At 41.7% G+C, this 25,408-nt stretch overlaps 2 protein-coding genes across 3 annotated transcripts in view; both read left to right on the plus strand.

The window, feature by feature from the left end:
• The first annotated feature begins 1,453 nt into the window (after positions 1-1,453).
• On the plus strand, positions 1,454-6,149 carry nars2 (asparaginyl-tRNA synthetase 2, mitochondrial). Its single transcript, XM_020634909.3, has 14 exons — positions 1,454-1,777; positions 2,955-3,064; positions 3,193-3,313; positions 3,420-3,560; positions 3,652-3,732; positions 3,860-3,954; positions 4,093-4,225; positions 4,692-4,790; positions 4,922-4,959; positions 5,052-5,118; positions 5,242-5,379; positions 5,517-5,614; positions 5,795-5,821; positions 5,911-6,149. The coding sequence occupies exons 1-14, from the start codon at positions 1,622-1,624 to the stop codon at positions 6,053-6,055; spliced, it is 1,449 nt and encodes a 482-aa protein (XP_020490565.2). The 5' UTR covers positions 1,454-1,621; the 3' UTR covers positions 6,056-6,149.
• Positions 6,150-6,658: 509 nt separating this feature from the next.
• Positions 6,659-25,408, plus strand: part of gab2 (GRB2-associated binding protein 2) — a 35,597-nt gene continuing 16,847 nt past the window's right edge. The window contains exons 1-2 of one of the 2 annotated variants that reach the window (XM_065960404.1): positions 6,659-7,190; positions 21,650-21,950. In XM_065960404.1, coding sequence (XP_065816476.1) covers positions 7,119-7,190; positions 21,650-21,950 — 373 coding nt within the window. In that variant the 5' untranslated portion in view covers positions 6,659-7,118. The remainder of the gene's footprint in view (positions 7,191-21,649; positions 21,951-25,408) is intronic. The other variant, XM_020634908.3, reaches the window with a different exon arrangement.

Below are 25,408 nucleotides of genomic sequence, written 5' to 3' on the forward strand. Positions count from 1 at the left end.
TGGGAGGATGTGTGTCTTTGGCAGTACAAATATATCCGCCATGAAGCATCACTCCCACGTGCAAGTTGTCACTGCTGTCATGTGTCATACCTCCAAAAAAGGGGAAATTACGAATCAAGGTGTAGCTAAACACTGGGAGAACCTGCACCGTGCATGCTGTTCCGATTGATACGAGAAAGCAGTTCCTGGATGCAACCTTAATTCACTGTTGCTCTGGATCATCAGCTGCCGATGAAAGCCAGCAGGTTCTTTGCATTATATTTTGATAGAACTGCAGAGTGAACATAACAGTGCTAGCTTGTTTCCATTTCTGTGGACCTTGGATCTGCAAATGAATAATATAGGAGGCATCTCAGGGGTAAATGAATAAATCTACATTAGGGGGATTTGGAAGGAGGAGTAGAAAGTGTCATGGAGCCACAGCACTACCCTGTGGCAGAGTAAGATATTGCACTTTAGGAGGAGAGGGGATGCAGTTTCAGCGGTATATAACTCTCATTCAGAATATGATTTATTTTGGATACTTAATGTTAAAGCGGTTATTCTTTGTGTGTATTTATTTGTTTTAGCTGTCAGATCTCTGTAATTTCCTTGCAGTAAAGTAAAGACAGCCTGCTCTTGGTGCTAACTTCAATATGGCTGATGGTCACCATGTTTCAGCTTAACTATAACAGCACAGACACATTATACAGATTTGCATGACCTTAACAATTATCCGGTTACATTTTGCATTCTTTGTCAATGATTCAGAAAATAGAATTGTTCTGCTCCTCATTAAGAGGAGACCATGTGCGTAATTGTCCCATCCATGCAGGAGATAATTAATATCAATGACCCTGCTGACTTTTCAAATGCATCATGTTGAGTTTAATGATGATGTGTCATAAACAGCCTGAGGTGGAGACACCCAGCTCTGTGTCTGCTGGCAGAGCCAGACCAGGGGCTCCAGAGCTGACAGGCGAGACCAGGTGAATAATTGTCTGTGGCATCTTATTACACTGCTGGCATGATCTGATTTACTCCAGCAGCAAATGGTGGGAATAGACCCAGAGTCATTGTGGGTATTGGATTAGCGAGTTTTACGCACAAATGGACCCCACACTGACAGAAGATGCATCATGCAAGATTAAAGAGGATTTATATTTGGTTGTGATAGCTGTCCTGCTTGCTTCATTACACTATTGACTCTCTCCACACGGGATGTGCTCCAGTGTTAAGAAATAAAATAAAAAATTGTGTCCTTGGATGTTGGCTTTCTGTTTAAGCTTTTAATGTGTTGCTTTTTTATCACAACTTTAGAAACTGTGGAGAATGAATTGCATAAAATGATAGTAGACAGGCTGGTTAAGAAAACTACATCTCCCCTGAGCGATACGACGACCGCTTTGAAGCCACTGACATTTGATTGGCTCGTCGTAAACCACGTGACTGAGTTTCACGAATGGCGAGGGACCCAAACAGGAAGTGTAAATGTCATACAAAAAATAAGACACAACGTGAAAGTCAAGCCGAATGCGAACGTGATTTATCCTCAAAAATGATGTTTTTTATCTCTCCACGTCTTCGTCACATGTTGTTCCTCTAGAAAGTGTGTGTGTCTCACTAAGCAGCTGTTTGCAGGATGTTTCAGGCTGCAGCTAAAACGTTTTGGGTTGCATCAACCACTTCTCGGGAGATACTGTCAACTATTCGACATTACTGTAAGAAGACACCGACAACATTAAGAGTGTCCGAGGCTGTTTCAGGCGCTGGACTGGATACAAATATCAAAGTACAGGTAATTTAACCTCTCCGGTTCAAAACATAGTGTTATGTTTGAGGAACTATATATGTACATCATGTGCTTTACTTTAAACCTTTTGCTTTACATTTCCCAACACCTCACGTACAATTAGGTTATGACGTCATTGTGCATGTTCTGTAGGCCAGCTTCAATCCATCTGTTTGAATGGTACAATTCACAACAAGTGTTTTCCCAAGAAGACCTCACCTGTTTGTTATTTTATTCACAGAGACTCAGCTTGAATCCACCACAATTCAGCAAAGCAACAGTGGAAAGGAATAAACTGCATTTTAACAGGCAGAACGTCAAGACTAGAATATAATAGACAATAACTGTATTTGTGCACAATGTGGCTTCACAAGAACAAAAACAAAACAAAAAAAAAACATGATGACAAACAAGACAACATTTAGGTAAAGCAACTGATTTGACCTCACCTAATGGACTTGTTGGTTTTTATTTAGTTAAGTAATAAGTTAGTTTTCAAAACAGGGATTTCATATAGTTTAGTTTGAGTTTGAAAACAGGCAGTCTATAGTTAAAGTTTGAAAACAGGCATTTCATCAACCAGGTTTCAGACCTTAGAGGGGGCTACCCTTTTTGTTTTGTTTATTTTAAGAATTTAATAAAGAAAAAAAAAACATAGCAGAACCAGACTCGTGCTGAAACTGTGATTGGCTTGAAAGAGGGATAGAGGGAGCGAGACAGGAAGAAAGACAACAACATAAATTAAAATAATACATTTAGGGCTACAGCACCAGTGATATTGGTTAAAGTATCATAATAGATTGATCAGTTAAATATTCAGATTACTATAATGATAATAAAATGAGACGGACTGATACGTATAGCAGCTGTTGTTGAGCTATTCTTAGATTCAAATGAAAAATGTTTAATAATGAGGTGATATTATGTATTTACTTTACATGGGAATTCGTTTAATAAATGGTCGTCTTAGAACTGCTGTCAGTGATAATTTACCGGACCACAATTTCTGCACCCTAAGCTGTGACAATGTTTGATTACATTTCTTACACCTTGATGTAAAATATAGCTGTGTAATGTTTTTATTTCTTCTGAGGTATATCGTCTTTGTCTGTTTTTTTTTAAAAACTTGACATTAAAGGAGAGTCCTTTATTTGCAGTCTTTTGATTTGCTTCTCTTCTGTAGGGATGGGTTCGCTCTGTAAGACCTCAGAAGACACATCTCTTCCTCCATGTGAATGACGGCAGCTCTCTGCAGCCTTTGCAGATTGTCGCCAGTTCAGAGCTGAATGACCCGTAAACACCTCACATTTATTCTCTGTAGATAATCCTTCACCTTTCACTTTAAGGCTGCAAATAAAAAAATAAAAAAAACATAAACAATCTGAATGTCTTAAACTTCTTTTCTTTTGTCTCAAATGAAGGTCGCTCACGTTTGGCTGTGCTGTTGAAGTCACAGGAACTCTCAAGAGAAGTCCACACCAGAAACAGCCTGTTGAACTTGAAGCTCACCAAATCCAAGTAGTCGGAGAGTGTGACCCCGTGGTAAGGACAACACTCTCTGGAAACATCCCAACACACAGCTTATATCATACTTCAGCTCTGTCATAGATTTTTTTTGTAATCTAAGGTCGTCTTTTTTTGTTTCCAGGACTTTCCCTTTAAAATCAAAGAGCGACACAGCCTCGAGTACCTTCGTCAGTTTCCTCATCTCAGGTGTAGGACGAATGCCTTCAGCTCCCTGCTGAGAGTACGAAGTGAGGCCACTACAGCCATCCAATCATATTTCAAGGTGAAAACACCAGTAGGAGACTTTTTCAACACTGAACTCAGAAAGGCTTTTTGTGTTAATTATTTTATCTCTGTTGTTTTTTTCTCCTCAGAAAAATGGCTTTGTGCAGATTCACACACCTGTCATCACCTCGAATGACTGCGAGGGAGCGGGGGAGCTCTTTCAGGTTGAGGTGATTATCTCCAGATTGGTTGTAAAAGTTAAGGTGCTGTGCTATAAACATGACTGTGTTTAAGCTTTTAGTAAATGCACCAGTAGACTGCTTGATGCTTAGAAATGTTTTTTGATGTTAACCACAGCCATCAAGCCCAGAGAGTAACGAAGATGAGAACTTTTTCTCCGTCCCAGCCTTCCTGACCGTCTCTGGTCAGCTTCATTTGGAAGTGATGTCAGGGTGAGAGAAACGATACGTTATGTTTCAGTGATCATCTTTTTTTTTTTCCTCTCCTCTGTGTGTGTTCTGGCTCGGAGAGGAACACTGAAATACTCTGAGGTACGTTTTTAATTATGCATGTCACTCATCCTCTCCCAGGGCTTTATCTAAAGTCTTCACATTTGGGCCAACTTTCCGGGCAGAGAACTCCCAAAGCAGACGTCACCTGGCTGAGTTTTACATGGTGGAGGCCGAGGTCTCCTTCACAGAGTCCTTAGAGGATCTCACCAAGGTACATCATGTCATTTTCCTTAAATACAATATTGCTCTCGGGAAATGAATCAAAGTAGCAAAATCGGGTAAACTGCTGTAGTGTGGTACGTGCTTTATTCCTTCCTGGGCAAACTGCTGATTGATTTCTAAGCGTTTGGAAAGCAAATGGTCTAGTGTTACGTTTTTTATTGTATTATCTTTGTTCCCTCCACGCCGCTTCACATACTGTGGCTGTGTTGGATCATTTTGTCCAGAGAAGGAGGGGCTGCCTGCATAGCATGACATTTAGTTTGATAACCTTCGACAGAGAGCTTTTATTACTTTTAACACAAGCTTCTCGGATTAAGAGTACCAGTGTCACATCACATGAAATCACATCCTGTGTTATGAAGTTCACGTATTACACTAACCCTGTGTTCCCCTTTTTCAAGTTGCCCTTGTGCACAGTTGCCAGCTTTAATAATTAAACTGGGCCCGACTCTTAGGTCGTGGAGGACGTGTTCCGGTCGGCCACAGAGCATGTCTTAGCTCACTGTCCAGAGGATGTGGATTTGTTTCACAAGCATGTGACTCCTGGACACAGGGTGAGTCCCTGATGGACACTTATTTAACCTTGGTGCATAACCTGGCTCATTATAACAGTCGGCTACACGGCAGCTTAGTTCATTTTAATCCCTATTTACATATTTTCCTTTTGCACCCACACACTCTGAAGGAAACTGTCGATTCTATGATGAAGAAGAGATTTCCTATGTGAGTCTATTTGTTCCAAACATGGCATTTAAATTGAATAAGAGAAAGAATACAGACGTCATATAAATGATGCCATCTTATTCTACTTTCAGGATTAGCTACACTGAGGCTATTGACATCCTGAACCGCAGCTCTGAGAAATTTGCCTTCCCAACAAATGTAAGTGGCTCCAGTTTTATTGCCTCTTTGATCGTGCAGATTTGATATCTACCTCTTCTGTTTGTTCGCTACCAACTCTATCAAGACACAGAGCTCCATTGACTCTGCTCTTCTTTCCTACAGTGGGGCTGTGACCTTCAGACCGAACATGAGAAGTACCTGGTGAAACATTGTGGCAACATTCCAGTCTTTGTCACTGATTATCCTTATGATCTAAAGCCTTTTTATGCAAGAGACAACCAGGACCATCCTGAGCATACAGTACGATTGTCGTTTCACCGTTAAAAAATGCACAGTGCATCAATGATTTAACCACTCAGTTCCTTCCTTGTAATGTCAGTTGGGTTATCGCAGCAATTTGCATATCCGCGCTGACTCCGGCTGTCGTTTGTGTGCAGGCAGCTGCAGTGGACCTTCTTGTGCCAGGAGTTGGAGAGCTCTGTGGGGGCTCGCTGAGAGAGGAGAGGCTGGATCTGCTGAGGGCTCGGCTAGAGGAGTAAGAACACATAGTCCAGGGCTATCAGAAGGCTTCTGCTAATACATTCGATCTGACTGACAGTTTTGCTCTTGTGAATGGATTTATTACATATAAAATCTTTGAAGAGAGAGGATAGTTGTTATCTGAAGTTTATGTTTCCAATAAAAGGCTCTTACATAAATTCTGATACTTTTCCAGGGCTGGATTAGAAGAAACCTACAGCTGGTAAAAAAAAACATAAAACATTTATATTCTAAACATCTGAAAAGTCACACCAAACAAACAGAGCATTAATGACTTTTCTACATTCACAGGTATCTGGATTTAAGGCGTTTCGGCTCCGTCCCTCATGGAGGTTTTGGACTTGGATTTGAGCGATACTTGCAGTGCATTCTTGGTGTTGAAAACATCAAAGATGTGATTCCTTTCCCCAGATTCTCTCATTCTTGTCTTCTTTGAAACTCATTTCAAGCCTTATAGACATTTTTTAAGTGTATAAGGTTTGTTGTTCCTGCTAGAGAAACATTAAATAAACATTTAACTTAAAGTTGTACTCATTTTGTATCAGTTTCTTGTGTTAAATGTCATCCTTTTTTATTGCCACTGCACTATAAAAGTCACATATAGAAATGCACAATCATTAGTGTTTGAGCAAATGGCATGAAAATGAAGAAGCCTGATCTGAGGTTCATGACTTTGGAACAATCATATTGTACAAATGAATTCCATTTAGGCTGTTTATTTCTACCACACACAAAGTACGTAAACTGTCCACAAGGTGGCGCTTTTCCCCCAGAAACAAAATGAAAACATTTGACTCAATAACAGTAGTAAATAAGTATGTCAAGTCTTCTTTCAGACAACAGAAAATCTTGGAAACGTATTTGTTAGCTGTTACTTTTTATTTTGTTGATGTACCATGGAAAGAATATCCTACATGTACTTTCTATACGAATAATCTGACGCGTTTCCGTCAGTGGATTAAGACAGTCCAACTTGTTTTACTTAAATAGACTATTGGTTTAAAATTTGACCGAGTCTTTCGTCGTTTGTTGTCGTTTCGGGATCTCGGAGCCACTTTACGACGGGCAGTTTTCCCATCCTGTTCATCCCAGCTCAGCCCATCCCTCTCTTTGCTCGGTGGGCGTGGTGTGAGTTGGGAAAACAAACTGCAGACACCCTACGGTACTTCCTCACCCTGCATCAGTTGAGTTTCCCCGCGGCTCCTCGTCAGCTCACCGTGCGTAAATTACCCAGAAGTGGAGTTGCGCCTCTTTTAGTCAAACTGTTGGATTGCGCGCCGGGTTGTTGCGCATAGTACCACCAGGAGCCACTGGCAACACCTCCGACCAGCACTACTTTGATTTTTTTTTTTTTTTTAATCAAATGGGGGGAGCAGACTGCACCAGGGAGAGCCAAACGCCGACAGCACTTTGAACAGGCAAGGCTTCAGGAGCCGTCATGTTCTAGTGACAGACGGCAGTTTGTAGAGCAGAGAAGAAACTGTAACACAGTGACAAACATGAGCGGCGGAGAAATCCTCTTCCAAGGCTGGTTGAGAAAGTCACCGCCGGAGAAAAAACTGAGGAGATATGTAAGTGAATCACACTTTCGATAAGTTTTTTTTTTTTTTTTTTTCCAAGTTGATAGTTTGACTGTTGTACAAGTTACTGAGGTTATGTTGCTGAACTGTCTGTGTCAAACTGAGGCGCTTTGTTTTGCTCATTTGCCTCTTGAGATAAATGGAGTCAAACTCAGATATTTAAAGTCCCATTGTAGCAGGTGCACCCACTACCATCTGGACCTCTCCTCTCTAAGCCACAGATGAGGCACCCACATGGAAATACAGTCTCAAACCATCAGTGTACAAATACACGTTTTCTATATCATTTGCAGTTACCATGTTTTACACAGTAGGCCACCCTCTCAGGGGGGTCCTATGACAACATGGGGGTAAGCCTTTGTACTACCCAACAGCTGTCTACTACTTTGACCAAATAGCCCACAGACTCAAACACAAACTGCCATATTGTTTTATCTCCCCATGATGAGGTAATGTCTATATTGATTAGAGCAGTTTTCAACTCCTGTCACAGCAGCTAGTGATGTGTCTCCACAACATTTTGAGAGTCTTGATAAGGTTCTCTAAGCCAAAGCTGCTCATCTCGTGTTGGGTGCCGGGGCAGGGGACTGTCTGTAAATCAGATAATAGGATTTATGGAGAGGCAGATAGAACCATGAGACAATCTCCTATAAATACAGCTGTCCACTGTTTATGTATGGTGTTGCATTACTAGGCCTCTCCATGTTCCTACTAGCTGACTTTGCCATGATGTCATCCCCCCCCCTGTTTCATCTCGAAATCCATCCTTGAATGTCTTCAAATGCACCCCCCCCCCTTTGTCCTGTCGTTTCCTCATTGTCTTCCACTTAAAGCTAGCTAATGTTTACACAGAGACCACCGTGGTCAGTATGGAGCAGCAGCTGCAATGGTACAGAGGAAAAAACTAGCTTGGTTCATAGCAGTACTGTATAAACAACAAGAGAGAGAGAAAAAAAAAACACCCTCACAGGGCATAATGGAGCTGACATAATGGCCTCCATCAGGCAGCAGAGCAGGGAGCAGCCTCTCTGCCCTTCTCACCCTGCTTCTCACCCTGAGCAATAACCTGTAAACAAGCGCTCCACACACACTTTCAGCCAGAAAACAGTGTCATGAGACGCAGTGTCCAGAACAGGCAGACTTGTTAATGCGATAATCTGTCCATCTGAAATTCCTTCCACTTAAAGCCGGGCTATGGACAATCGGGGCCATTTACTCCCCAGTATTGCTGTCATCTGACATAGTTGATGTCCTGATGCAGAGGGATATTTTCAGATACTACTTTCACATACGCTCAATAACATTCCAGCCTGAAGGTGTGTTGTGTCTCTCAAACGTGGTTTGCAAGTGTGATCGGTCATTATATTGGAATGAGTTGAGGAGGCGTTGATGGAATGTATTTGTTCATATCTTTAAATGACGTGTTCAATGCTGCAATAGTTTTTTACTGCGGCGTATCTTTTCAGCGATCATTTGCAACTGATTGTCACTATTGTTGTTGTTTTTGACACTTCGATTACTTTATACGATATTAAAACGATGCAACAGCTCTTATTGTCGTGTTCATTCGTATCAAAAAGTGCCATAACTTTCAAAAATAGGCTACATCCTCTTAATTTGATGGATGCGTTGCAGAGGAATTAATCCATGAAAAATTGCAATTAATCTCCTACAAATTGTCTAAATTGCACAAATAATTGGCAACATATTTGTGGCAACATAGACAGTTTGTAGTATTTTGTTTGCTTGCAATTTCTGATGATTGTAAACAAAGTTCCCAATATTGGGAGCCTACTACTTCCATTTTTGTTGCTGTGGTATCGGAGCAGGTGTCATTACTGTTTGACTTTTACTAATATGTCAAAGTTTCAAACTTTTTTTTTTGCAGTATAGGAAGTTTGTTTTAATCCTTAACAACACTAGAACAACATACCCTGTCAATATTCCACCCTTTCTACCATGATGACGTGGTCTAAGCCAGATGAGGCCTGTGTTTGTTAATCAGTACTCCATGTTGAAATGATTGGTTATTGTTTTAGAAAGAAAACTGTCCTCTGACCTTTCCCAGATGTTTTCTGTCTCACAGCTCTCTAAATGTTACATGCAGTGTTTAATCCAGGGGGGACGGGAAAAAACTGGTACTTCCACCACAACTCTGGCATGCAAATCATATGCAAAATCAGGGAGCAGAACACTGATGGCAGTTAAAGCCTGGATTCAACCGGTAGTTAAGACAGGAGACGACATGTCTCCACAATAACAAGCACAACTAGTCCTGGTTAAATGTTTTCTTAATTGTTTACAAAAACCTATTACCTCTCCGCTGTGACTCACTCTTTCTACAACAGCTTCTTGCTGCCCAAACACATGATGAGCATAAACTTTTTGTGTCGTCCCCCCCCCCCCCCCCCCTTTGACATGTGACAGCAGCACTGCAGGCATGTGTGTAGTCACTTTTCACACACGCTGCATCCCCACAAGGAAAACTGCTACGCTCATAATGTCTCAGAGCTTCTAAGTGACTCACTCGGTTGGCTTTATCTCTTCTCGGGGGGCCGATCGAGGCTCCAGAGGTGGGCAGGGGTTTAAGGATATGTGGGAGTGGCCTGTTTGCTTTTGTTGAACAATGTCCAGAATAAGCAGAAAGGAACATGAAAACAACTGACTAACCCAGCTCTTCCCAAGAACCTCTTGCACACATCAGGTTCTTTTACTCATCAGACAGTGGTCAGAAAATCTGCTTCATCATGTGTGATTCAATCCCCGCCAGCAATCTTTTATTTCCAGCTGCTATTTAGGAAACCACTTATCACATATCACAATGCATTTGTTGACCATAGACTTTCCACCCCGACCTGTACAAAACAAAGAAACACTATACTTCCTTGGCCAGTTTTTCCGAGCTAGGTACGTCTCTTTGTAGCACCGTTGTTGACACATGCATCATCATACGTCATTTTGATTAATCAAACACGTATCCTACTTTGCATGAAAAAAAAAGAATCATACATGTGACGTATCATTAATTTACCAATTTAATCCCCGATCTCAGGTTGAGATCAAACTGCTGTTGGCTAAACCCTCCCATCTACCCGTTGTTGTATCTGACATCACAAACGTGTCTGTTCACATACAGTAAAGCATTGCCACATTCCAGACAGATCATATCGGCAAGGTGATAGCTGCTGCTTTTTCCCCCACTGCCACCATCTTAATGTGTTGCCCTTGTGGATGGTATACAAAGAGGAAGAGAGGTCGGGGGGGGGGAGGGGGGGGGGGGGGTGTTAGTGAGCGTCCAAGGCGGGCAGACAGAGCAGTGGCCGCCTGTGTCCCACCGTCAGCTGCAGGGTCTGCTGTTGTTTTGCAGAGGGGCTTTGGGAAGTCCTTGCCCTCAGAGGTCAATGGAGAACGCCTCCCAGTTCCTGCTTTGACAGACACCCAGCGCTCACACAGACATTTTCCTTGTTCCACTTTATCTGAGGGCCTTTCCCCACAAGCTACACAACTGGGGTGGCTTTATGTGACTGCAGTGTCAAAGTCAGATTACTTTATCATTTAGAGATATGTTCGCTTAAAAGGATCCATGTTATTAATATGAAGCTGGATACTAAAACCATTTTTGTTCATTTGTTATTTAATTTAACTTCACTTCAACCAGCAAAGTGCTGAGGTTGAACTTGTAGTTGTGGATTCATTGACTTTTTCCCCAAAGTCTAAATTCCCGTTTTTGCTTTTTTGCAACCAACAGTCGAAACCTGTTTTACAATTACAAACTTCTCCGACCCGTAGAACGTCCATTCTTTCACATTCATTGTGGAAATCCCATGCTGGCCTTGTTTGAACCTTTGTCATAATATCCTGTCCTTTGCCATGAACTCTGGTCGAGCCTGTGTCTTTTCTGTCCAAAACGTAATTATTGGACCAATAGCAGATGCCGGACTTCCTGAGGATCATACCTACAGGAAGTGTTTTGACAGAGGTCCCATGACAGGGAAAGAAATTAAATTGCTCTCAGGGTCTATAAAAGTATTTAAATCTATCAAGACCCCATCAGCTGAGCTTACAATGGTCCTGTTCTAAGGCGGGCAGATCCCATTGATTTTTCTTCTCTGTGATTTGGGACTGAAGTGATCATCTTGAACTTATTTGCTGAACTCTGAGAATGCACAGTTTAAACGGAAAGATGGTTTTATTAAGTGGTGCTCAGGATAAAAATAAATGAGTCATAGCAACAACAACAACAGGGCTCATAAACAGCTAAACAAAACAACTTCTGGGAAGAGGCTATTTTTAGATCAGACCCCTCTGCAGATCCGTCATAAATGGTTTCAGATATTGAGGGTAGTGTACTACTGAGACCACATGGAAATATAGAAAATAGATAAAAAAGGAGAAATCTAGTTTGTGCACTCTCGACTAGATCTGAAGACAGTCGTATCCAGGAATTATGCTACTAGTCATATGACTGTCATTAGATTAGGTTGGCCTTCTGTAGCGAATGGGCTTTATAGCCATGACGTGAGTCAGTGAGAAATGTATTTTGGCTCTCTGTCTCTTAGCCACAAGCAAATACATAAAAATATATCATTTTTAATGATGTTTTCACATTTTTTAAATAGGTCTTCACCAGTGCTGATATCTAAGGTTTCAGTGTGTCAGATACTCACTATAGGTGGAGAGCGTGCTTCTTGAACACTTTACAAAAACTCATGAATGGTTCTTGTGCTGTCACAGAGTTGAGTGCTGTTTTTGAGGATGTCATTCATAAAGAGATGCACTCTCTATGAGTTAGTGAACATTAGCTTTTTGCTGTATATTTATCTGCTAAAACAACTACACAGAGGAACACTGTGCTGATTGGTCAGCTTGTTGATTACATCATTGTTCACGTTTTATGTCACATCATATTCTAAATGGTTAAGAAGAAAATAATCGCCTTATGAAATGGATTGAATTATTAAAAAAATGATGTTATGTGTAAGATATGGACAGATGCATTTTAAAACATTATTGTCTCCCTTTGGTTGTAAATCTGATCAAATGAGAGTGTAATGATGTTTCAGTTTCATGTGAAACACCTCCTTATGCTGCCCTGGTTTGTAGGATATGACGACATGTTAACTTTTGTCCTTTGGACTCGGGCTGTCATACAGGAGGTTTGATTAGTCAAAATGAAAGCAACTAACGGTTAAAAATTCTCTGTATCGCACTGATAAGTGATTTAATCTACAGGGGACGGATGCTGTAGAAGAAGCTAGTGTTTATGTAGGCTACATTAACTGTGTTTATATATGAATGTCCACCATACAATTATATTGTGTCCTTTATGACATATGTGTTATATGTTTGTGATAAGAATTTTTTGAAACTCTGTGTGCTTCTGCTCACTCTCAGTTTTTCTTGGATGAGATTTTTTTCTTGTTAAGATCCGGACGGTGGTGAAACATGGCTCATGAGTTGAGTGAACTGAAAATTGGACTATTATGTCAAACGTCTTCAGTCATTTCATAGTTTTCAGGTGAGAGCCAGACATAGAAGAACAGTTGTATTTTCAATCTGTCTTGAATTGAAGGAGGTTTGTTAAGTTGCAGAACATGAAACCACAGGACTCATTTTCAGCTGTTTTCCAAACATATTGTGTTACTGAGCTCTGAAAGACAGAATTATTGATATAATGAAAGCTTTCCTGGATTAAAAAAAAAAAAAAAATGTAAGCACAATCACTTCATTCCTGTTACGTGCATCAGTTTAAAATTAACTAAAATTAACAGTTGAATTATTGTACATAATCACTGAAAGGAAAGTAATCAAGTGGCAAACTACACTTTTTATACTGATTAATATATCAGTATTGTGTGCAGGTAGAGTTACAACAACAGATGTGCTACCATGTATTAGCTTTGTTTTCTGATGTGCTGCAGCCATGATACATTTCACGGTGTACCGACAGACGTCACACATGCATGATCCTGAATGCAGCACCAGTGGCTGACAGTTAGGATGCACACATGTGGATGAGGAGTAATGTGATGTTTGAGTTTGAGCGATGGTGGGACGGTTGACCTGCTGTGGTCAGACTTTCCCTGGTATGTAAATATTTTCCTTCTCTAATTCTTTGTAGACATTTTTAGAGAGATCCTCTCCTGATTGAAATAGTGTGTTGCATCCACCTTTGAGCACCTTAAATCCCCATTGGAAGGCGTTGGAGAGAGCAGAAGAAGCACGCAGCAACATCCTCCATATGCAGACATGTATGAGCCTCCGCAGATGGCAGAGGCAGGGGAAGTGACACAAAGAGTTCTGATTAAAGATAATGTTCCCCGCCAGTCAAAGAGTCGGGGCGGGCTCATGCTAAATAAACCCAGCCTTTTGCTGATGCGGAGACATGACGAGAGATTACTTATTTGCCTAATGATGGGAGTGTGCAGCTGTAAAGTGAGGCTGATTATACCTACTGAGAGCTTTTGAGAGGCTTGTTTTTCATAGCGTGTGCTACTGGTTTCACAGATCATTGCTCCCGTGAAGTGAGTGAATGAGGACTGTAGTTACTGAATGCAGCATCCCTCTTCATCATCATCACACCTGTAGGATGGAGCTCTCCGTCAAAGTCGTGAGAAGACACTGTGTGTGGAATCATTTTCCCCTTTAATGTCATGAAAGATGAATTGCATCAGGCGCTGCTTCTCCTGCACAGAAATGGGTTTGAGTTGAGTGCTTGCGCCAAAGGACAATGTGATTTTTGGCAGTTGCACACAGAAAGGGAACATCAGTTAAAAAGTGTTCCTACCCTCGAGAGAACCCAGTCTGTCTCGGCGCACCGCGGCTAACCTCCCACCTTCTTTATTCACACACAGGAATTTATGGGCCTGTTTGGGTCTTATCTGCATGTGTTAAGTCTTGCAGCTGCCGGTCTTCCAAGGTCAATGTTTTGACTATTGGGAAACCTGAGCAGTTTGATTTAAACTGCAGTGGGGCTCTAATGTGTCCGCTGGACTTACACGCCTGTAGTTTCATACCATCAGTACTTTGCTTGAACATTTTTTTGTCCATGTTTACTTCTTCGGGGTACACGGATGAGACCCAGGAGCATCTGGATCTCCTCAGCACTCCAGACAGATAATGGGCTCTAGCTGCTGAAGATGCAAAACGGCCTCACATTGTTGGCACAGCGTCGGACTGCTGTTTTGTTTTTGACCTGAATTTATGGGGCATGCTCCAGAAACGTGTATTTTAAACTTTGTCTGGGAAGGCTGTCTGCTTAGCTTCTTGCTCAGAGCTGTGAGACTCAGAGCCATGTGTGAACTGTGAGCCGTCTGAAGAACGTCCCATTCCGCACTTGTGTCCAACTGTGGTTTACTAAAGCTCCCTGTTGCATGAACTCATGTCACATAGGTAAATTACAGATGAATGACACCTGTCAAGCGCAGAGAGAACCACAAACAAATGATGCAGACTACATAGAGGATTTAAAAAAACAGAGCATTCGTCTGTGTTTGTGTTTTTCTGCTTGTTGTGATTTTTTTCTTGCGAAAGCACCAAAATCAAAATGTATATTTGTAGTTTGAATGGCAGGTGATGTATCTCAGAGAGAATTGGATTGCGTTCCCTCACTTGCTTCAAACTCCCATGTGTTCCTGGAATGTGACGTGTGACCCGCTATTGATTAGGAGCACATAATCAGTACTCTGTCGTCATTGTTTGCCGCAGCCCGTCCAGGCCCCCCTCCCCTCTCCCCACATTAACCAGAATCACAAGTGTCTCGGCATTCAACCCATACAATCGTGGCCATTATGTCGGTCCCACCTTTTGATTCATGCATTCAAAATGGCCCTCACTGCTGTTCTTTTGTTGCGAGGTGTTTTCTGGATCGAATACGTGCTTTTATTCAGGCGCCAGCAGGGACAAGCAGTAAAATCACTTATGTGCTAAATATTCCTCTTTTGTTCCTTCACTAACTTTGAGAGAGTAGAAAACACACCGCCCCCACAGACTGGATGTGGGAAGAGTTCATTACAGGATATTTATGTGGGAGGACTACTATGTCTGTTCTTTTCGCTTAGAAACATTTACAATTCAGGGGCGACAGACACAGAATACAGCCCCGTGCTTAGAAATGAGCAGCAGAGGTCGAGAATAGTTTATATTAAGGTTTTTATTTGTAACCTTTGTAAACAAGGTTGATTTACACTGAGAGGGTTAAGAAGAAGTAAACCAAGTCAGGCTGGACCTCAAATGCAAACCTTTTGCCAAAAAAAAGATACATAAGTGTTCAAATAAAGTGTTTTAGGCAATAAAATAATGAAGATGTGACACATGATTAGGATAATGAATGCTCCTGTGAGGACTATTTTAGCTGGTAATGAAGCAAACTGAAATGAATACTGATGTCTCTGAAGAACCTGCAGGAGCACAGGAGAGCATTGTGTAGAAAAAAGATGACGTTATATCCTGTTATAACGTCTCTCCTGCCACGTGGTACTGTAGGTGTCAGGCCGCAGATCAACAGCCTTTTTCAAACTCTTTAGCCATTTACACATATGCACTCCTGAGAATATCTAGATCATTTCAGGAGGACTGCTCCAGAGACTCTCCTGACCTGGCTGTTCACATATGCTCCTCACAGAGGGAGACTATCCCTGTCAGACTGGAAGGGGCGGAGGGGGGTCTCCTGTAGTAAGACGGAAGTAGCGGTGGAAGCACTAGTCGGCTATACGATGCTATAATGACAATATTTTTCTTTATATCAATGCTATGTGTCGTTCGAGAGAATCACACATGTCAACAAAAGAGCAGAGAACAACAGACTGACGATCAGAAAACATATTGCACTTGTATAATGACGTGCACAGAGGTCGCATTGGTCACATGCATTCAGTATATGGACTGACTCACATCACCGCCCTCTCCAACTGGCTTGAAATGAATTATCCGGAGAATATCCTGCTGCGTTCTCACATCAGCTCACTCTGACTTGCTGTGGGAAAAAATACTAAGACTCTGGGTTACGGCCGAGTGAAAAATTGGGCCGTTTGTGTTCACGCATACACCTCATGGAAATACCAGGAGTTTCTCAGGAGGTATCTGCAAGTTTGAAAAGCCCTATTTGACGGCAAAGAGTCATTGTGATTAGCATGGTCGAGATTTAAAATAAAAGCAGGATGAGATTTGTTTTTGTCTTGCACATGTACAGGACCAGATCAGCAAAGACATCAATCGCCCCCGGGTTTGTCCACAGGGGTCAGCAAAATCGACACAACAAGAAAGGTCCGCGCAGGAGCTTGATGAAGAAGAAGAAGAAGAAGCCATCCAGAAATGTTGGCGGAAACTAAACGTAAAAAAAGAAATAGATATTTTAGATATGTGACGCCTCATTCTGAAAGAGGATATAAAAAGACCTCAGCAAACCACTTTTCTCCTCCTCTTGTAGCTCCCCTTCCTCTGCACCATCCCTTACTAGCCCACCATGGGACCACTGATGGGATCCCTCTCAACTCACCTTTTTTTTTTACGAGCATTAATGCGACAGTGCCGCTGCGTTTTTATGCAGTCTTACTGCAGGGTTGTTAGTGTGAGCACTTGCTCCTCTGAAACGAGGGGGACATGTTGCCTAAGGCCTCCGTTCTGAGTCAAGTATTCAGAGTCACAAGAGGTAAATCATCCCGCCACAACACATGACCTTTATGAAAGCTGCTAATAGATGATAAAATGTACACGAGCGTGATGGATATGAGGATGTGTTGCAGCTCCTCAGTGCTGGTGTTTGTGCAGCTGTACAGTGTGTGTACTGCAGCAGCAGAGGAGGAGGAGCAGGAGGAGGCGGAGTCAGAGACGACGACCTGCCATCTCCTCTCTCTAATAGGAGGAGAGGTAAACAAGAGCATACTAACCTTTAACTAACACACGTGTTTAGTTTGAATGTTTGCTCGCACACATTTAAAAACATGCGGAGTGATGCTTATCAGGCCGCCTGTTGACACAGCCTACTACTACACACACACACTCTCTATCTGTCGCTCTATGGCTGTCATATAGGCACACCTTGGATTATTGTGTGAGCCACAACCATCTCTGAGTTCATTAGTGTGTGTTACTAGGACAGCAGGGTGATGAGTTTGCCTCACATACAGGAGACTGCCTGTGTTTACTGTCCTTGTTTAGAAATTGGCAAATACAGTAAATGATTGTTGTATCTGGTCATGCCGTGCTCTGTATTTCTTCCTCAAGGGGCTATAAAGTGTTGGAGAACTGTCAACACTTCCCAAACAATGGTTTCCCTTTTAATGTCTGTAAACTGGGAGCTTTTGTATGAATCTGTTTGTTTTCCCACAGTGTCCTTGTTTTGCGGTCTGCCTTAAAATAGAGCGAAAACAAGGATATTTATCAACACACCAAGAAACAAAAGGAATTGACAAGAAAGAAAAACAGTTTTGATCCTATTTTTAGAAGCAGACTCACTCAAAAGATTTTTTTTTTTTTGTGCTGTCTTGTTATTATATGTTTTCCTTCCCAGCCATTGAAAAAAAAAAGATGCAAACAGGTTATTCTTTTGTACTCCACTGAAGTCTCTGTCGATCTGTGTCGGGCCGCTACCAGCACAGGACCAATGAGACGCCGGAACATGGTAGAGGCAAACTTTAATAGGACGACTGAAAGGACTGAACGTGATGCTTTCAATACATACGGATGGCTGATCTTCATCTTGGAAGGCTTCGAGCGTTGGCACGCAATTCTTTTTTTCTTCTCCTTCTTCTTCTTTTTTGTTTTCAAAGCCTCGAGTTGTGACCCTCAAAATCCTGATAAGCACGGTTGTTTCAACTGGAGATTTTAAAGGGAAGTTCAGTCTTAACTTCTGTTCCACAGTAGGATGATTTTTTTCTTTTTTTGCTTTATCAGTTTTGGTGTTTTGAATCTGTGCAGTTTTGACCTTTATTTTACTTTGATGTCCTTGTTGAAAGGGCAGTACGACATGTCCTTTCTGGCTTTTAGTTAGTCGCTCAGATATTAAAGTGTGTCTTTGATATCGTGTTAGTTTCGGGTGTGTTCAGCGTCCTGGCTCTCATCTCTGTCAGTGGTTCAGCGGATCGTCCAGTCCAGTTGTTAACAGGGGCAGTGGATCTCGGCTAAGCCCTGTTGTCTCTGAACAGTGATGTAGCTTAAACCGAAGCACGGGGAGGGGGGGGAGGGGAAAGTTTAAGAGCTGAGAGAGTTCAGCCTAGTTTTACAGCTTCACTTCCCAGCGCTCGGACACTGATCGATGGGCTTAGACATGCTCTGTGGGACAGGCGGTGGGTGGGTTAGCTCGTTGTTTCCTCCTCCCCTATGATTTACTTCACCAGGGAAGTTCACTCAAAACTTAGAGAGTGCATGAGGGTGAGATGTAAGCTGCATCACCATCACTTGTGTTCTGTAAAAAACTGATTTTAGAAAAGTCAATGCACTCGAGGCGTTTTCATTTACTCTCCCATGCAAAATATCCATGAGTAGTTTAGCAGTAAGTGTGACAGAGGGAGAAAAAAAAGTCTAACCGTCTCATTCAGAACAAGCTGTGCATCATTTTTTATCTTGAATTAGACAGCAACTGCTTTTCCTGTGGAAAATACTCCTTCTATTTTTAGTATGATAAGGCCTCTTAAATGAGTTGTATTTCCTCCATGCTTGAGAGCTGTTGCTGTCCTGGGTTAATATGCTGTCCGCAGCTGAAGGATGCCAGGAATAACCCAGCTGGGTCGTACTGACCTCTTCAAACTGGGCAGCTCTCCAGGTCTCAATTAAGTGATGCTCTCTCCTTCCAGAAAAGGCAATAATATTTAAATGGGGCTTGCAAGAGAGTTATGGCCATTTCTCTGTGAATGGTGTAATGGCACTGAACCAAAGAGCTTTGTGGACCTGGGGAAAGGAAGACAGTGTGCATGCAGTTGTGTTTGCTCTTTTTGTAGAAGTGTGATGATGAGTGTTCTGTAATGAGGAAGTTCATGCTTCAGTCTTTCAGACAGAAAGTGGAATGTGTTTTCTTCCACTCTGTACCAGTTTGATGACCGAAGTAAACATTCATAGTAAACTCTCAAAGTGAGAAGCGACGTAACGCCTTGTGTTTTATTAACTTCCCTTCTTTAGTGATCACGTCTAACATTGCATTCACACCTTTTTCTGCTTCCTGAGTCTGGGGATATTGGTAAGATGCATCGAGCAGAGCGGCTCCACTATCGGCTCCTTTTAGGTCATATAGCCTCCAGCTTTTTATCAGCGTATCAGTCTAAGAGAAAACAAAATGAAAAAGTGTTATTCCTCAATACCTCAGGAGTACTTCAGCTACACAGCCAAGATAAGATCGCAATCTGCACTTCCTTGAGAAAAAGAAGAAAATTATGCGTTGCTGACTATTCGAGTTATTTCTTGACTTCTCAGAAGAAACAGAAACAGAACTGCCTGTATGTCAAAATAAAACCGCAGACAAAGCGACAACATGTGACTGTGATTTAAAAAAACCTTAATCCAGATAAGAATCAGAGGTGATGGTACCACCAACCTTCACTGTTGGGTTTTTAATGTTTATTTTTGGGGTTTTTTGTGCCTTCATCGTAGAGATAGAGTGGATAGAGTCAGAAATCAGAGAGAGCGAGAGGGGAATGACATGCAGGAAAGGAGCCACAGGTCAGATTCAAACCCGGGCCACTCCCACTTGGAGGACGATAGCCTTAGTACAGTGATGCGTGCACTAGCCACTATAGTCAACTGTTAGTTATGGATTATTGTTAAACCTCATAGTTATCAACCTACAGCTTATTAGTATCATTGAATTTAATTTATTTTTCATTTTAGCAGATGTTCTCTGCTAAGGCAAAAAATAAAAACCTTATGAGTTAGAGTTGTTTGGACTAGTTTCCACATATTACAGGGATAATATTTTTTATGTTTTGGGCATAATAGTAGCTAATAATCAAAGTAGCTAACAACAATTCAAAGGGAATAAAAACTATAGGCTACCTTTTACAAATTGGGAAAAGCAGAGTTAAACACTGTTTAAATTTTCCGAGGGAAATCAAAAACATGGGAGATTCTCTGTAGTTAGCATTAGCAGCGACGACCAGCCTAACTTAAAAGAAGAAATGACTATGAATGTCTTAAACTTCTCAGGCCCCACACCCTGGTTGGTGGGTTTTATTGATCCAGACCCTGACAGGATGACATCCGAGAAGAATGCAGATTACAGCTTTATGTAAAGTCAGAACCGGCCTTTATAAAGCGTTCATTTTGACATGTTGTTAAAGGAAAAACATGTAATATTATAGCTATGATAAAGACTCCTCAGTGGCTTATTCTGCCTTCTGTTAAAGATACAGTTTAGAGATTAAAGCAAAGTCAGGCATGAAGATTTGTAAAACCTCTGGAAAGCACGTGAGAGATGCAATGAAAAAGATATTCATGCCCCTGTGTGTGTTTGTGTGTCTGTATGGTGTCAGTCTGGTTGGGGGGGGGGGGGGGGGCAGTTAGCCTTGCGGCAGTGTCTGTGTTGATGGAGAGAGAGGGGGCCTGCAGGATCCTGTGTGTCAGCAGCCTGTGTGTAAGAGACATTGCCTGGCGGAAGTGCATCAGATCAGGCAGATGTCCAGAAGCCCCCCTCTGTCCCCCCCCCCCCCTCTTCCTGGTCTATCTTCCTCTTTTGTCTCTGAGCACAGAGAACACAGAGGCCCTTTAAGACTGCCACTGGAAAAAAAACATATGGGGCTGCTGGAACCAAGGCCACTGTTCTTCCTTCATGCTTTTCCAGCTGACAAATACAACAATAGTGTCATTGGTGTGAAATCAACACGTTTCATTGTAGCTTTCTTGCTGTTGCGTCATGGCTGCTTGCCATTTTTCAGCGTGTATTTCCTCTGCCTTTCATGTGGCTTTGACAAGGACAGTTAAAGTACACTTTTCTGAAGAAACTCCACCTGACTTGAGAGCATGCAGATGCTTCTCACTTTTGATTGGATTAATGTCGTGCTAATCACCAGTTGTTGAAGTGGGGGTAATCTGCAGACCTCGACGGCGTTGTCATGTTAGTTCTCTCTCAGCTTGTAGAGGGATGTCAGCACAGGAAATACGTTGGGAGGCAGTAAACACCTGCTGCCTCCCTTCCACAGTCTCAAACATACACACAAACCACACACAACCACATGTGTGCTGAAACACAGGAACCTACTCAAGTGAGCAGACTTCACTTTCTCTGTTGTCAACAGTTAGCTTCGAGATTTCATTTCCATGGCTACAAAGTGCATCGCTCATACTAAGAATATCAATCTGAATCTGTACGATCGCAGATAATTTAAAATGCTATTCACTCCTTTGTTGATGACTTAAATGTTGATGTTAAATTTGACATTTAAGGTCAAACTTCTCTGATAAATCTGCTCTGGCCCACAGGATGAGTGCTTTCTTAATCCAGGTCATGTTCTCTCCTTTTTCAGGCATGGAAGAAACGCTGGTTCATACTTCGCAGCGGCCGCATGAGCGGTGACCCCGATGTTCTTGAGTACTACAAGAACGACCACTCCAAGAAACCCATCCGAGTCATCGACCTGCACTGCTGTGAGCAGGTGGACGCCGGCCTGACCTTTAAGAGGAAGGAGTTCCAGGACAGTTTTGTTTTTGACATCAAGACCTCAGACCGCACTTTTTATCTCGTAGCTGAGACTGAGGAGGAGATGAACAAGTGGGTCCGCTCCATCTGCCAGCTGTGTGGGTTCAACCAGTCAGACGACAACCACGGTAGGCCACCCTGACCTTTAGTTGCTGCCTTATACTCCTCTCTTAATCTCTCCACTCTTTCCTTTGTATCTTTACCCCGTCAAGTGGTTTTATAAGTCACTTTTCTGGCTAAAGTTTCAAAGGAACTATTCTAACCCTCACCACCACCACCTCTTCTATTAAGCTCTATAGGTCTGTGTTACTAAACTGGTCCACCACCACCTCCTAAATGAGAAATAGTGACCCAAATTGCTTACAATTTTCAACCAATCAGGTGTATTTAAAAAAACGCACCATAGACTTTTTTGCAGCGTTTCTTTTTCCAGGAACACATTGGTGACCCACTTTAGGGCCCCAACCCACCACTGTTTGAAGTTATCTGATCAAATCCGCTGTGTAAAGTAAGATCTTCAAACAAATAGTTGCAGTAAACATGGTCACAATACATTCTGTGGAAATAAAAATGTCAAAAAATTGGATCTGCTGATTATTACAAAAAAAATCTACACATTTGGATACTGGACTAATTATTCAAACCTCTAATTTGTAGAGTTTACTGGCACAACTTCACCGACTACCAAGGTGCATGGAGAGTGAAGGGCTAGAAGAGGTCATTCTTGTTGACACAATTTGAAACCTTAATTAAGGGCTACTTATATGCTGCTGAGTTAATTTAGCGCTACTTGATATTTAACATATTTAAGAGTATAAACTAGGATACAAAAACACCTTCCTGTTATTAGTTCTCCCACTCACGTTGCTTTCTGGTGTTATTTGGAACAAAATGCATCAGAGCTCCAGCCACACAGTATAATTAGAAACTGTGTTTTTATTCTATCTTTATTTCATTTGAGAGAGTGGATTAACGTCCTTGCCAAATAACTAGACACAGTGTCTGTGAGTGTTATGGATTTTTGTTCTCTTCACTTTCATCTGCTGAAGAAAGCCTCTGATGTCAGCCTTGTGTTTAGAGGACGATGATGAAATTCTTATTTGGATGTCAGCCTCTTTAAAGTGAGCAGGAGACACAGAGTGACGTGTTTCATTCGGGGGCTAATGGTATTAAAAAAGATTCCACTGCTGGAACCATATAGAAGTTTGTATACAAATGTATGAAAATGGCATTTTTATGCAGACTGCTTTAGTGTGGAACAGAGAAGAGATTCTTTCTGCTTCGAGTAACAGAGCAACATTTTGACCTCTGGCCCTTCAAAAACTAAAATGTTGTATTGCTTTTACTAGTACTGGACAATAAATCACAAGTACAACACAACAAGCTCAGAAACACATTGTATTTTGTTTTGTATATTATTAGTTTCATTTTCAGCTTTTTTTAAAAAACGTGTAAAGAACGTTTAAGTGTAAGGAGTATTTGTTTGGATAAATGCATGTGATGCAGGTTTTTTTAAATCTATGAGTAATCGTGTTGAATAATTGGGATCTTTAATATCAATCAAAAGTAATCATTGTTAGGATTTCTGCCATAATCAAGCAGCCCTTTCTGTCACACTTTAACAAAACTCCTGAAAACGTCCTGAAATGTTCAGGGTGAAATGCAAACAAGAAAACAATACATTTTTCACTCTGACTTTTTCCTGCCATCCCCATAGTGAATGTGGCGTGTGAAGTCGGGGTGAGAATACAGAAGGACATGTTCAGAAAACTTAAAGAGACTTTATATTCTGTAACCGGCGTGCAACCATAGACAGTATGCCCACGAGCAGTGAGATCTCTGAGCACTCATGGAAATGCTTGATTATGTTCTCCAGTATGTTCTTCTCAGCTCATGAATGTGCTAACTCCACGTAGCACTGATATAAAGGCAACAATTATTACTATGCCAGACTCTGCTGCTTTGTCCATTGTTCTTCCTATGTCATGTTTTGCCTCCTGAGTTTCCCTCGCTGTGAGGTGTCAACAAGCAACTCAGGAAGATTTCAGGCAACGTCTGCCTGGAACATTTTCAGGAGTGCATGTGTGAAAACGGCTTTATGACGCGATGATCGAAAATTGCAGATTGACACTCTGAGTGAGACTTTTCACTCACTTTTGTCAGACATGTTTGTGATCATGTAATTATAAACCGTCTATGATAGTAAGCATGATCGTGGTTGCAGTTTCTGTTACTGCACACTCCTCTGAGGGTTCACTGGTTGTTGCATCTCTCTCCCATCCTGGACAAATTCACCAATATCTTTAACAATTTTGATTCTGGGAGAGTTTGTGAGAAAAACACTCTTCATGTAATTACCACTCCCCCTTCCAGATTGCACTCATGCTGTTGTTTTCCCTCCATAAGGCAGCTGTTGGACGTTATTTTTTTTTTGTGCACATGGTTGATCATCTAAAACATGCAACATGTCCAGGTGTGGAATAGAAACCAGCTGTGGAGAGTGTAATAATGCTTACATCACGAGGGGGAACCTCTTGGTCCAAGTTCAGTCGTAAGTGAGGTCCTGTTTTGAAACTGTATCAACTGCAGCCAGCGGGGTGTGGCTGGGAAAATGTGCTGGGGGAGTGAGAGAGTTTATGTCATGACAGCTGTATTAGTGATTGCAGGCTCTTTTTTTTTGTAAACAACACATCAGGCTGCTTAGGTCATGTAGCTGTGTTTTCACTCAGTTGTTGAGTTCCCCTTTTCTGAGAAGCGTCCTAAGAAACGGCTTGCTCTCTGCGTTCTGTATAAAGGCATCCAGACTCTATTTTAGCTGGTAGATTATGATTAGAATTTATAAGCACCGTTCTGTGTGAGTCTTTTCTCTGAAAAACCACCAACAGCTTCTTTCAAGCCCAATCCTGATTCTCAGCATTACTGGTGCCAGAGGGTTGTAATGTTCATAGAAAGTCTGACAAATGTTTATAGAAAGTCTGACCAATGTTCATAGAAAGTCTGACAAATGTTTATAGAAAGTCTGACCAATGTTCATAGAAAGTCTGACCAATTTTGACAAGTATTACAAAACCAACACCAGCTTAAAGTGTGAGCGTGAAAATGTAATATAACTCTCATTTCATAATGAACGTAAGCAACAAGCCTCCCCTGTTTCTAAAGTATTGAATAACTTGATCTCGGTGTTAATTATGAACCAAATGCCTTCGAGGAAATGGTGTTGTAACTTGTGTGTGGTTCTTTCATCTATCTGTTTGTAAGAGGGCGCATATATCTGCGTGTTTAACCACTGGTTTCCTTTGATGACTGTTCAGCTGTCTGATAATTATCTCAGTTTGCGGGAAGTAATAAGTAACATGACAATTGATGTCACATCAGTTTTTTCACATAGAAAGTTCTTCTTCCAGGCGCTGGATAGCCTAAACTGAGTATATTGCACGCCCCATGTAGAGGCTGTAGTCCTTGAGGCAGGCAGCTCGGCTTCGACTCCGACCCTCTGCACTTTGCTGTATGTCATTTTCCGCTCTCTTCTCCCTAGTTTCCTACTCTTTCCACCGTCCTCCTCTACAATGAAGGCACACATTTCTCC

Source organism: Labrus bergylta, chromosome 11 (assembly GCF_963930695.1).
Source record: "Labrus bergylta chromosome 11, fLabBer1.1, whole genome shotgun sequence".
Classification (NCBI taxonomy): Eukaryota; Metazoa; Chordata; class Actinopteri; order Labriformes; family Labridae; genus Labrus; species Labrus bergylta.